This window comes from Rhinoraja longicauda, chromosome 26, assembly GCF_053455715.1.
Source record: "Rhinoraja longicauda isolate Sanriku21f chromosome 26, sRhiLon1.1, whole genome shotgun sequence".
In the NCBI taxonomy this organism is placed as follows: Eukaryota; Metazoa; Chordata; class Chondrichthyes; order Rajiformes; family Arhynchobatidae; genus Rhinoraja; species Rhinoraja longicauda.
In genome coordinates, this window is record NC_135978.1 from 3,132,712 (window position 1) to 3,146,913 (window position 14,202).

The 14,202-nt window shown below is 45.4% G+C and overlaps 1 protein-coding gene across 2 annotated transcripts in view; it reads left to right on the plus strand.

The window, feature by feature from the left end:
• acaca (acetyl-CoA carboxylase alpha) overlaps window positions 1-2,216 on the plus strand; it is a 222,738-nt gene extending 220,522 nt beyond the window's left edge. For both annotated transcript variants that reach the window (XM_078422758.1, XM_078422759.1), the window contains exon 55: window positions 44-2,216. In XM_078422758.1, the coding sequence (XP_078278884.1) occupies window positions 44-170 (127 nt within the window). In that variant the 3' untranslated portion in view covers window positions 171-2,216. The remainder of the gene's footprint in view (window positions 1-43) is intronic.
• The last annotated feature ends 11,986 nt before the right edge of the window (window positions 2,217-14,202 follow it).

A 14,202-nucleotide genomic window follows, 5' to 3' on the forward strand; every position in this document is an offset into this window, starting at 1 on the left:
TCCTGTTCCTATAATGTATGGACGTACACCGTGTGTTTTGCAGCTTGGTGCAGGCCAATCCCGAAGTTGCCATGGACTCCATCGTTCACATGACTCAACACATCTCGGTGGCCCAGCGAGCGGAGATCATGCGCATCCTGTCGTCCATGGATGCCCCCGCCTCCACGTAGACTACTTCAGCAGCGGCTGACAGGGACACTGCCTCTGCCTCCGAAACCATACGGAGCAAGGTCGTGCGAGACGGCGAGCAGAAACCAGAGCACAGGAACGCAGACACCGACCGCCGGCCTGTTGTCGACACTTTTAACGATTTATAATCCGATGTAAAATGAGAATACATTTAATTTAACCGGACGTAGATCATGATGTGATATAGATGTCTGTATTCCCTGCACTGCAATACTCCCTCAAGTCTCATGGCCTTTTGAAAGGTACTGGATATGCCTTAAAGATACAGGTGAAGATAAAGGCTTAGTCGAACTGCCAGCAATCAAATCTGTGCACTAAAACCACTCAGTTCCTTTTCAGGCATAAACGTACGGTTATCTCAATAAGGGCGCAAGGGTACATTGTGGTTTGCAGTGCTAGTTAACTGTGCAATCAAACTAGGATGCTCCTAGTTTGTGAAAATGTTTTACTGATTTGTGCAATTGTCCACCTTCATTTCTCTGGCCATAGTTTCCAGACAAATGAATTAAAACAGAAATGACGTAAAAGAACAACTGCAGGCCAAGTGAAAGTTGCACCCAGTCCCAGAACCAATCCCAACGACTTGACGAGATCTAAGTCGCTGGGGGAAAATGAGCCCTGTGCTCTGAAATGTGGAACAATAAAGGCGTGTGTGCAAGGTGGTAGAATGTGAGTCTATGTTATAATAAAAGCCATCAGATATAGTCTTGTTTCTAAATATCTTGCACTGCAAATTTTCTTTGATGTAAATTGCTGCTTCATTGTCTGGGAAATCTATTAGTTCAGCTGAACCAATTTTAAGGGAAGGGTTTGGTGTTTAAATTTATAGAGGACGAGGGTTCCACAGGCTATTTTAAACCAATCTGTAGTTGAGGTAAAAAAAAAAGAATTTCCCCTTATTGTACTATTTCTCCTTATGCCCGATCCAACAAGAAAACATTTAACTGATGCATTCCTTCCCCCCCCCCCCCCCCCCCACAATCTTTACCCCCTCCTCCACCCTAGTCACACTACTAGTTCCACTGTTTGAATCCAGTTCCCCAGCCAACAATGGGCCATTGTGGACTCCACCCTCCCTGGTGTCATCTATTGCCAGCCCTGGTTTATTCTGGCCTTCTCTCACCTCCAGTTCCCCGCCCCACCTCCTATCTTCCAGTCCGACCCAAAACCTCCACCCCTTCCTTTTCTCCAGAGAGGCTGCCTGACCTGCTGAGTTACTCCAGCACTTTGTGTCTATCTTTGGTATAAACCAGCATCTGCAGTTCCTTCCAACCCAAGGAAACATTTCAGTCATGAAATGTCAGGAGTCATCTCTTGTAGTTTGGTTTAGAGATACAGTGCAGAAACATGCCCTTCGGCTCGCTGGGCCCGTGCCGACCAGTGATTGCCTCTCACCAGCATTATTCTACACACTAAGGACAATTTGCAATTTTTACCGAAGACAATTAATCTACAAACCTGTACATCTTTGGGATGTGGGAGGAAACTGGAACACACGGAGAAAACCCACTTTGTCACTGGGAGAACGTAATACTCCGTACAGACAGCACCCATGGTCAGGATCTGTAACAAGGGCCACTGCTTTCTCTTCAGCTGTGGTTTTGGAAGTAGTTCCTGCAGTTTGAATGCACAAGAGTAACGACAGGAGGAAGATTAAAATCGGTAGAAGAATTGTTATGCTAACCCCTTCCTTCTTGTTCGGAAAGATTTAAAAGAACGCTGCACCAAAAATCAGACTAAAATAACTTGTGGTTTCAAATCTATTTTGCCATCAATCCTGGAGTTTGGAAATGGTACGTCACTGCGGTATGCAGTCAGGGACACGAGAATGTGCATTCAGTAAAAACCTTCAAATAGGAGGCCCTCTTGCCTCCTCCCTCATTCCACACAGTCATGGGTGATCACAGTCACCTGGAGGTGCCGCACGATGGCTGCCTCGCCTACAGTCTGTCTGTCCTTTTCAAACTCTTTTGTTAATTATGGTACGTTTTAAAAGTTTGTGTGAATGTTCTCTGGTTTGTTTTATGTGGGAGGGGGGGTCGGGGGAAACTTTCTTTCAATCTCTTACCTTGCCGGAGATGCGATTGTTTTCTGGATCGTATCTCTGGTCGCTCTGCGGCCTAACATCACGGAGCTGGAGGTCTTGCCTGGGACTGACCTCGAGTCCCCCGCGGGGGCGTGGACATATCATCTGAGCCTGCGATCCCTTGCCTGGGATCGACGCTCCAATGCAGCCTGCGGACTTTACCATCAGGAGCTCGCAGTCTCGGGTTGAGACCCGTCGGGAGCTTCAAACGCTGCACGAGGTTCGACTGGTCCCGACCCGGGGTAGATCGCCTGGCGTGGGGGAGCTGAGACCCCCCCGATGAAGGAGCTTGATCGCCCCGATGAGGAAGGCTCGCCGCCGGCTACGGGAGTCAAGATCATCCCGTCAACGGAAGGTTAGAGCCCCCGACCGCTGGAGGACAAAGAAGGAAGGGATTTAATTTTTTTTTACCTTCTATCACAGAGGAATGTGGAGGAGTCACTGTGGTGGATGTTCATGTTAAAATGTGCTTTGTGTGTCCTGTTGCTTTTTATTGTTATGACTGTACGGCAAATGAAGTTCCTCGTATGTTGCAAAACATACTTGTCTAATAAAGTTTTATTGTGCTTGTGATGGGTGATACATGTCAGTACTCTGCCCTCTCTCTGTATCTCTCTGTTCATCTGTTTGAATGACGGAGGCCCAGCGGTAGAGTTGCTGCACCACAGCGCCAGAGGCCCAGGTTCGATCTTGCTTGTGGGTGCTGTCTGTACGGAGTTTGTACGTTCTCCCCGTGACCGCGTGGGTTTTCTGCGGTCCTTCAAAGATGTACAGGTTGGTCGGTTAATTGGCTTGTAACATTTTGTGTGGGATAGTGTGTGGTGATTGCTGGTCGGTGCGGACTCGGGCCGAAGCGGCTGGTTCCGCTCTGTATCTCTAAACTAAACTAAACTAACCTCATCTGGCCTTGCTCCTTCTGCGGGAGGGAATTCCACGGATTCGCCCTCCCTCTGGGTGAAACATTACCTACTGAAATCAGTTCTAAATGACATACTCTTTGTCCTTAGACTCCTATCCCTGCCTCTGTACTCCAGCATTGCGGGCTCCACTTTTCCTTGATTATCGGTGCTGGCTTTGATCTGTTCTTTTCATGCCTTTCATTCATTTGTTCTTTGTACCTTTTCGTATCTCTGGTCTCCCTTTCCCCTGACTCTCTGTCTGAAGAAGCATCTCGACCCGAAACGTCACCTATTCCTTTTCTCCAGAAATGCTGCCTGACCCACTGAGTTACTTCAGCATTCTGTGTCTATCTTACCTTCAGTAAGTCAAATGAAGGTTCAGAATTAGCAAGCCGTAAGTTTTTGAGACTCTCACCAAAATAAATGGTGGCACGGTGGCGCAGCTGTAGAGTTGCTACCTTACTGTGCCAGAGACCCGGGTTCGATCCCGTTCTCCGCGTGACCACGTGGGTTTTTTTCCTGGAGCTCCGGTTTCTGTCCACACTCCAAGACGTGCAGACTTGTGGGCTAATTGGCTTGGTATAATTGTAAATTGTCCCCAGTGAGTGTAGGATAGTGCTCGTGTACGGGGATCGCTGGTCGGCGTGGACTCAGTGGGTCAAAGGCCCTGCTTTTGCACTATCTCCGAACTGAACTAAACCAATAGACAACTGTTCAGACTGAAGTGCACAGTGTATTTTTGCTCTTGTTCTCAAGTTTCTGTTAAAAGAACCATCCCAGTTGGGGTCTGTCTCCATTTGATGGTTAGTTGGCTGTTAGCGATGTCTTGCACATAAATGGCGATCGTTTCTGAATGCAATTCGAAGCCACATGTGGAACTACTAACGAAACAGAGAAAACACTCCCTGATTAGTATAAACGGCTGCTTGACGGTCAGTCAATACATGCTCGCTGGGCCGAAGGGCCTGTTTCCGTGTCGCTCCATAACTTAAAATAAGTCCGAGACTAATATTCAGGGGATGTTTTTTTGACACGTGTTGAAACCATTTCCGTAACTTTTAACAGCAAACAGCATCTGTTTAACTAGACAGCTTTGTAATAAATTGCCTGTTTTATATAGGTTTTTTTTTTGGTAATTCCCAAGGATTTTTGCTTGGGCTTTGAAAATGATTGATTATTATATTTTCTAAATGTATTAGAACTTTGATAAAAGCAGAGAATCTCGTGCTTTGGTTGGCTTATAGTAAGGTTCTGATTAACTTATTGGTAGGATTTATATACATTTTATTTAATGCCACATTTATTATTGATGGAGGTACAGTTTGTGGTATTTGTGTTGGACCTTTTTTATTATTTACATTATAAATCATTTTTTAAGGCCCACAAACCCTCTCCACCCTCCTCCCCAAGCAGAGGCTGCTGCGTTCAAATGTCATGGAGCTAGGATTTCCCTGGTTGCAGTGAAGTTAACAATGCCACGGGGGTGAGAGGCTACAAAAGAGCAGTGATCAGGTGTGCTGTGCCAGTCCATGGTGCAGTGAGTGGTAGCCTCGCAGCGCCGTAGACCCGGGTTCCATCCCGACTACGGGCGCTGTCTTTACGCAATTTGTCCGTTATGCCCGTGACCTGCGTGGGTTTTCTCCGAGATCTTCGGTTTCCTCCCACACTCCAAAGACGAACAGGTTTGTAGGTTAATTGGCTTGGGTAAACGTTTAAAAAAATTGCCCCTTGTGTGCGTAGAATAGTGTTAATATGCGGGGATCGCTGGTCGGCGCGGCCCAGGTGGGCCGAAGGGCCTGTTTCCGCGCTGTATCTCTAAACTAAAACCAGTCAGTGCAGATGCAACTTGGTAAAACTGCTCTGGAGAACAAATGCAAAACTAACTTCTCCCTGCTTGCCTTCCTGTCACAGTGCCGTGGTCAGACTGATTGCTCCCCATAAACGGATACAAAGCTGGAGTGAGCAGAATTGCACCCAGAACCGAAGATAGAATGCTGGAGTAACTCAACGGGACAGGCAGCATCACTGGACAGAAGGAATGGATGACCTTCCGGGTCGAGAGAAGGATCTTGACCTGAAACGTCACCCAGGTCTGAAGAAGGGTCATGACGCGCATCGTCACCCATCCCTTCTCTCCACAGATGCTGCCTGTCCCGCTGAGTTACTCCAGAGATGCTGCCCATCCCGCTGAGTTACTCCAGCACTTTGTGTCCATCTTCGGTTTAAACCAGCATCTGCAATCCTTTCCTACTCGAGTGGGGCACGATTGGCTGCTGATGTGACTCTGGGAAACAGCCTGTATTTTAAGGGAGAGTGATACAGTACCCAAACAGGTATAAACTCATCGTCTACTCTTGCGGCAGAGTCCCTCTTGTGCAGTGGGTTCAAAGTCCCTCCACTGCGATGGACCTGGAGATGTCGTGTATCATTAATCCATATCCAAAAATCGCCTTTAATGTTTGAGTGGAAATTGTCATTCGGTATCTGGCGGTGTAAGTTCTGTTCTGCTTAAGTTTTGAATTCATTACTTTTCTCGTAATGCTCATATTTTTAAGCTGTGCATCAAAGCGCCCTCGCACTGAGCATCACACCGAGCTCGCCACTGCTGTTGCGCGCTGATAATAAATCTAATGCTGTGGTGAGCAAAATGGAGGTGAAATTCCTGTGGAGATGAAGTGGTTCAGGTCTTGTGAGCAAAATTATATTCTCAGAAACTCTACATTCCAAATGTGTTGCTCTGATTTTTTATTAAGCAGAGTTAGACGTGGAAATAAATGGTCATTTCCCCCACTTTTCCTTTTGGAATTTTCACCCCGGGATGGAGCCACGTCTGAGGCACAGGGTCGCAGCGATAGAGTCGCTACGTCACAACGCCAGAGACCCGGCTTCCATCCTGACCACGGGTGCTGTGTCTACGAAGTTTGCACGTTCTCCCCTTGACCGCGTGGGTTTTCTCCGGGTCCAAAGATGTGCAGGTTTGTAGGTTAATTGGCTTCTGTAAATTGTCCCGAATGTGCGTAGGATAGAACTAGTGTACGGGGTGATCGCTGGTCAGCGCAGACCCGTCGGGCCGAAGGGACTTTCCCGCACTGTATCTCTAAACTAAACTAAAAGGAGCCTCCTGAGCAGGTGGTGGCCAGCAGTGAGCTTGCTGTACAAAGTAGATATTTATTTCAGGGACGGTATGGTCCTTTGTGCCATCAACTGGCTGCTGACCTCCGTTAAGGTGTGTCGCTGGCAAAAGCCAAGAACACCACCTGGCACATTTTTTCCCCGAGGGTCATGGTCAGGTGCTCTGATTTTGGCTTGTAATGGCTCATCCAACCGTGTCACTTCAAGAATTGCCACGCTGGTCTTTCATAGAAGCTGGGTTGAGGTTTTGGTGAAGGCAGAGGGGAACTGTATTCAAGAAGTGTTGGAAGGAACTGCAGATGTTGGTTTACAGACACAAAATTGGAGGAGCTCAGCGGGTCAGGCAGCATCTCTGGCGAAAAAGAATAGGTGACGTTTCAGGTCAGGACACTTCTTGAGACCTGAAGAAGGGTTGCTAGCCAAAACAAAACCTATTTGTTTTCTCCAGAGATGCTGCCTGACCCGCTGAGTTACTCCAGCACTCTGTGTCTATCCTTTGTGTTAAGGAGAGAGAGCCCTGCCTTACATGGTGGGTTCCAGACAGGCAGCAACCAATCTAGGCCTCAGTATTGGCACCTGGACAGTCAGCCGATGATCCTTGCTGTACATTCACCATCAAACGTGAATAGTCAGATAGGGGAGGTGCCACAATAATAAACATATCCCGACAAAAGTCAGCAACGAAAGAAAGGAGAGAATAAAATTGACTTTTCGAGCGACTGTTAAGCGTTTATTGTAGATTGATAGACCACCAAGGTACTCAGCAGAGGGTGAATGCACAAGGAAATTAGTTGCACCACAGCCTAGAATGAATCTTGCACTCCCTCAAAGCTGAGGATCAAATGTTTTCTAATTTGAGGCTTTTGTAACTTCTGCAATCTCGAGAGTATGGAAAAGATCAAAATAAAACAAAATGTGATTGTGCCTTTGCAGCTTGTGTTGTCTGCTTCGTTATCTAGGGTGCAAGGATAGGTCGGATTCATTACCAATCAGACTGTCCCACAAATATTTAAAACAAATTGAATTGTACACCAATACCCATCACAATTACACTTGGTGCAATAACTGAATTAGCAATTCAACAAAATAATTGGAAATGCAACATCCTCTATCCAGAAACCTCCCTGGAGGTTTCCGCAGTCTATGGGGGTACTCAGCTCCACTAATTCTACAGCTAATTAGTGCTGCACTTGGAAATGAAGTTGTTTAAATGTAGAATTTCTCTTCGGTGAAAAATACATCACGACATACAGCAAATGTGCCCTAAATTGGAAATCCAGCTGTAACCCTTTCAATGCCCAACTTCGGTATGTGTAGCATGTTTGCTCGTTTGTATTTTGTGATCATTCCCTCCTGTGTTACGACTTAAATCTGCTTTGTTTAATTTCTCCCCAACCACTCAATTCCCACCTCGCATTGTAGAAACACAATTTCCACTGCTACAGCAAGCAGCTTATGCTGCAATGAACAAGTTACCAGAAAAAAACACAAAGCGTGGAGCAACTAAACAGTGGTCCTGAGTTACCATCATTGGAGACCCTTTGGAATATCTTTAATCTGACTTTACCTTGCACTAAACGTCATTCCCTTAATCCTGTATCTGTGCACTGTGGATGTGTAGAAAGGAACTGCAGATGCTGGTTTATACCATAGACACAAAGTGCTGGGGTAACACAGCGGGTCAGGCAGCATCTCTGGAGAAAAAGGATGGATGATATTTTGGGTTGGGACACTTCTTTCAATCTGAAGAACTGGGTGGCTTGATTGTAATCATGCACGGCCTTGCCTTTGACTGGATAGCACGCAACAAACATCTTTTCACTGTATCACAGTACCTGTGACAATAAACTAAACTCAGCCGGTCAGGCAGCAGATCTGGAGAGGGAATTGCCAGCAGATGTTTCAGGTTAGGACCCTTCTTCGCACAATGGGAGTAGTGGGAAGAAAGCTGGAAAAGAGGCGGGGATGTGATTAAACTTGGTAAGTTATGTTGGTACAGGGGAGAGGGAGGTGTGATTTGCAGATGGATGGGGTGAGCGAGGAGGGGTAAAAATGAAGAGACAAAAGGGTGCCAGGAGAGGAGTGAAATGTAAAGCCGGAAGGGGGAAAACAGGGACTCGGGGGTGGGAGATGAGGGGAAAAGAACAGGGTAATGTGGATTGACACAAAGTACTGGAGAAACTCAGCAGGTCAGGCAGCATCTGGAGAAAAGGAATAGGTTTTGCCTCTTCAGTTGGTGTGGGATTGGGCACAGGAAAGAAAGAGGTGTTTGGTGTTGGAGAGTTCAATGTTCAACTGTTAGGATGTAAACGAACCTAGCGGAATATGACGTGTATTCCATTTCTCCCACCACCACCCACCCTGCTCCTTTCTCCCACATTTCCAGCTTTCTCCCCACCTCCCCATTCCAATCAGCCTGAAGAAGGGTCACGACTTGAAACGTCATCCGTCCATTTCCTCCACAGACACTGCCTGACCCGCTGAGTTCCTCCAGCATTTGCTCTTTTGTACAATCAGTAGGTTGCTTAGATCGACGAGTCTAATGTACTGCTGTGTGCCATCGCTGTTCAATGGCATTGAGCTGTTTCCATGAGTCCTAAAATTGCAGCAAACCAAAATAGACCACTGGCAATCAATCAAGCTCCTCTAACGAGTTTGTAATCTTAAAATTATCCCAAGGGAGATAAACCTAAAATAGACTGCAATTCATGCTCAGAATAACGAAACTTAGAATTACAAATCTAAATGTAGAAATAAGGAACCGCAGATGCTGGTTTACAATAAACAGACAGAGTGCTGGAGTAACTCAGTGGGTCAGGCAGCATCTCTGGAGAACATGGATAGGTGACGCTTCACAGAGTGCTGGAGTAACTCAGCGGGTCAGGCAGCATCTCTGGTGAACATGGATAGGTGACGTTTTAGGTTGGGACCCTACTTCACACTGATTGTAGAGCGGTAGAAGGATGTTTTCTAGCTTTCTTCTCCCCTCCACCCTGAGAATTGTTGCCTATCCATATTCTCCAGGGATGCTGCCTGACCCACTGAGTTCCTCCAGCACTCTTTTTATTTACAAAACAGGGAAAACTTCAAATGTCAGAAATATTTTGCATTTCTTCAGCATTTCTCAAATGCATGATTTATCAGTTGCAACAAAGAACACAATCAGTCTTTCATCAATTAACCATTGTATTGTCGGCTAAAATGGAAATACTTCTTATTTAAGGAGCTTTTAGAAATGCAGGTATTGGAGGGATATGGATCACTTCCTGTTAAGAGATTTGTTTAATCTGGCATAAATTCATAAATTACAGAACCAGAATTAGGCCATTCGGCCCATCAAATCTACTCCACCATTCAATGATGGCTGATCTACCTTACCCTCCGTCTCACAGATTCACCACCATCAGACTAAAGAAATTCCTTCTCATTTCCTTTTTAAATTTGTGTCCTTTTATTCTGAGGCTGTGTCCTCTGTACCTAGACTCTCCCACGAGTGGAAACATCTTCTCAACATCCACTCTATCCAGGCTTTTCACTATTCTGTAAGTTTTAATGAACCCCCACCCCCTCATCGTACTAAACCCAGCGAGTACAGGCCCAGTGCAATCATACATGCATCATATGTTCACCCAATCATTCCTGGGAACATTCTCATGTTCAGCTTAGACTCTGGGCCGAAGGGCCTGTTCTTGTGCTGTACTGTCCTATGAGCACAGCAATCCACTAAAATAAGCTCATTTTACCAGGGTGAGACCCTTTGACTTAAGACAAACACTAGAACATTTACATGTAGAAAGGAACTGCTACACAGTTTGGAGAAGGGTCTCGACCCGAAACGTCACCCATTCCTTTTCTCCAGAGATGCTGCCTGTCCCGCTGAGTTACACCAGCATTTTGTGTCTACCTTCGATTTAAACCAGCATCTGCAGTTCTTTCCTACACAAGGAACTGCAGATGCTGGTTTAAACCAAAGATAGACACAAAAAGCTGGAGTAACTCAGCGGGACAGGCAGCATCTTTGGAGAGAAGGAATGGGTGACGTTTCAGGTCGAGATGTTCTTCAGACGAGAATATTCATGATTGGTACAAATGCTGTTGTCCCACTAATTCAAAGAGACAGCCACACGATCAGCATTGGAGTGACAAGGTATATTTAATAATCAAAGAATATGAATTTAAATCAACGAATGATCTGTTTAATTCCCCAGGGTGGCTAATTTCACCGGGTGCCCAGAATCGAAAAAAGAGATTACAATCCCGATCACTGGAAATAAACAGAACTCCATAATGAATAACAAAATTACATAGAAAGCACTTTTTTCCTTCTAGGAAGCATAAGTCTTTCTATTGTTTGCCTGGACTGTGTTCAATCACAATGCATTGCACTTTCTTCCAAATGGATTTAACTTTGAATCTGGATTCTTTCCAGTCTGGCATGTTTGTTGTGGATTTAATCAAATTAATTACTACGTCTGTGGTGATATTCGGCATAGCAATAAAGCTATATCATTGTTCCTATTTGTTGGCCTTCACAGTCAGATGAATGCATAAAACAAATTACATTGTGTGTTGTGATGATGATGCCAGACTAGCTGTCGTTTAGAGAATATTCTAAAGTTCCAGCTCCTGAAACGCACTATTCTCAGCTGGGAAAGCTTCTGCAGGCAAGGTTAGTGTTTGAGTTTTGTTTATTGTTACGTGTACTGAGGTACAGTGAAAAGCTTTTGCATGCTAACCAGTCAGCGGAAAGAAAAGTCATGATTACAATGAACAGCATCTGTCCACAGTGTACAGATACATGATAAAGGAATAGTGTTTAATGCAGATCTTTGATCGGTCTTTACTGGCTTTACCTTGCACTAAACATTATTCCCTTTATTGTGTATCTGTACATTGTGGACGGCTCGATTGTAATCGTATATTGTCTTTCCGCTGACTGGTTAGCACGCAACACAAGCTTTTCACTGTACCTCGCTCGGTACACGTGACAATAAACTAAACTGAACTGGGCTGTGACTACTGCTTCCATCGGCTGATGACCACAGACCACGGATTTGGAAGGGATTGTAAATGATAAGTTAGGGAGCTCGCCCGGAAACAGATTAGTTGCTGATTTATACATCTGCGAGTCGCAGCATTTTACTGCATGTAAAATGCCCACTGCATGTGTTCACATATTACCAGCACCCACATGCCTCAACATAGGTCATTGCCTGTAAGGTGCTTGGGGATGTCAGGGATGTGATGGTGTAACATAAGTGGCAGTCTGTTTTATTTCCAGAAAATATTCCCTTCATTCTTTAAACCTGTCGTATTAATACAGATTTCAGCATTAAAATAGATTATGGATAAAAATTTATTCAAATAACATTAGGGCAGCAAATGCTTATTCTATAACCTAAATAGTTGTTTTAATATCTTTCTCTCTGGTGGCACTGCAGTAGAGTTGCTGCCTTACAGCGCCAGGTTCGATCTCGACTACAGGTGCTGTCCTTACGGAGTTTGTACGTTCTCCCCGTGACCTGCGTGAGTTTTCTCCGAGATCTTCGGTTTCCTCCCACACTCCAAAGACGTACAGGTTTGTAGGTTAATTGGTTGGTATAAGTGTAAATCGTCCCTAGTGTGTGTAGGACAGTGTTAGTGTGCGGGGATCGCTGGTCGGCGCGGACTCGGTGGGCCGAAGGGCCTGTTTCCGCGCTGTATCTCTAAACTAAACAAAAAAACTAAACTGATCTTAAATTCAAAATCACTTTTAAGCAATTTGATCTTTTTTGTTGTAAAATACATCTACTAGAATAATGGAAACACGAAATGGCGTGTAAAAAAAAGTACACCGTTAGGCATGTACCATATCTAAATGTGGTAACAACAGTTTAAGATTTGGATAGATGTGATTGCTGCTGAGAAAATGGTCAATAGTTGTTTGTGATTTTCTCTGCAATAATCTCTGGTTGTCAGATGTTCTGCTGTAAATGTTTGTGGTTGCAAACCCTAATTTTCCTGTAAACCCCATTAGACATCATTCCCCCTGAGTTGACTTCCATTGGAAATTTAGTTTCACGGAATTGCAAAAATATCCAACCTAAGCCGAAACTCTCCAAACATTTTCTGATAAACCAAAAACAAAATGAACACAAGAAAATCAAAATTATTCCCACCTGCGATCATTCAGAACTCATGCCATTTATACCAAACCAAAGATAGACACAATGTGCTGGAATTTAGAGATGTAGTAGCCCTTCTGACAGCCGAGTCTGCGCCGACCAGCGATCCCCGCACACTAACACTACCTACACAGCCTACAGAATCCTTTGTTCACTGCCCCAGGGTGGAAATATCAAAGACTAGAGGGCAGTGATCTAAAGCGAGAGGGGCAAAGTTTAAAGATGTGCAGGACAAACTTTTTTATGCAGAGGGTGATGAGTGTGTGTGGAACATGCAGCGTGGTGGTGCAGCCAGATACAATACCATAGCTAAAATCAAACCATTCCTCCAATTTGACGACATTGAAAAAAATCATCCACGCATTCATCTCCTCCCGCCTAGACTACTGCAACTCCCTGTACACTGGGATCAGCCAATCATCCCTGTCCCGCCTGCAATTGGTCCAAAACGCCGCAGCGAGACTCCTGACGGGTACCCGTAAAAGGAACCACATCACCCCGATTCTGGCCTCTCTCCACTGGCTCCCAGTACAGTACAGAATCAACTTCAAGCTCCTCCTATTCACATACAAAGCCCTAAATGGGCTTGCTCCCCCCCCCCCCCCCCCCCATACAAAAATCTTCTAACCCACCACTCTATCTTCAGGTCCCTCAGGTCGGCCGACTTGGGGCTACTAACTATCCCGCGGTCTAGGCTGAAGCTCAGGGGTGACCGCGCTTTTGCGGTTGCAGCTCCTAGACTGTGGAACAGCATCCCTCTCCCCATCAGAACTGCCCCCTCCATCGACTCCTTTAAGTCCAGGCTCAAAACCTATTTCTACTCCCTAGCGTTTGAGGCCCTCTGAGGGGGCGCTGTGAACTGTTTATGTATGTGCTGTTATGTTTGTGTGCCATTGTATGTTCGTTTCTTAGTACCTGAACTGATGTACAGCACTTTGGTCAACGTGGGTTGTTTTTAAATGTGCTATACAAATAAAATTGACTTGACAACAGTGGCTTTTATGTGGCTTTTAGATCGGCACATGGATATGCAGGGAATTAAATGATATGGATCACGTGCAGGCAGAGGAGATTAATTTAACTTGGCATCATGTTCAGCACAGACAGAAAGGCCTGGATAGAGTGGATGTGGAGAGGATGTTTCCACTAGTGGGAGAGTCTAGGACCAGAGGTCACAGCCTCAGAAAAAAAAGGACCCTCTGAACCTGTCCTATCCATGTACACCTAATTGTTTTTAAACATTGCAATAGTCCCTGCCTCAACTGCCTCCTCCGGCAGCTCGTTCCATACACCCACCACACTTTGTGTGAGTTACCCTTCAGCTTCCTATTTAATCTTTTCCCCTTCACTTGAAACCTTCGTCCTCTGGTCCTCGATTCCGGGCAAGAGACTCTGTGCGTCTACCCGATCTGTTCCTCTCATGATTTTGTACACCTCTATAAGATCTCCCCTCATCCTCCTGCGGTCCAAGGAATAGAGTCCCAGCCTGCTCAACCTCCCCCTGTAGCTCAGGCCCTCGAGTCCTGGCCACATCCCCGATGTAGAGTTCTTTAGTAAGCCATCTTTATACGCAAACTCGATGATATGTATGTCCTAGTAAACGTCACTCAGTGAAATGGTACAAAAGTTTAATTTATACCCAGCAGTTTTCCTTTGTCAAAATCCTTAACTAATATCTTCGGTTGTGAAGTGGCAGAGCTTTAACACTAAGGAAGGAATGACCATTGCATCT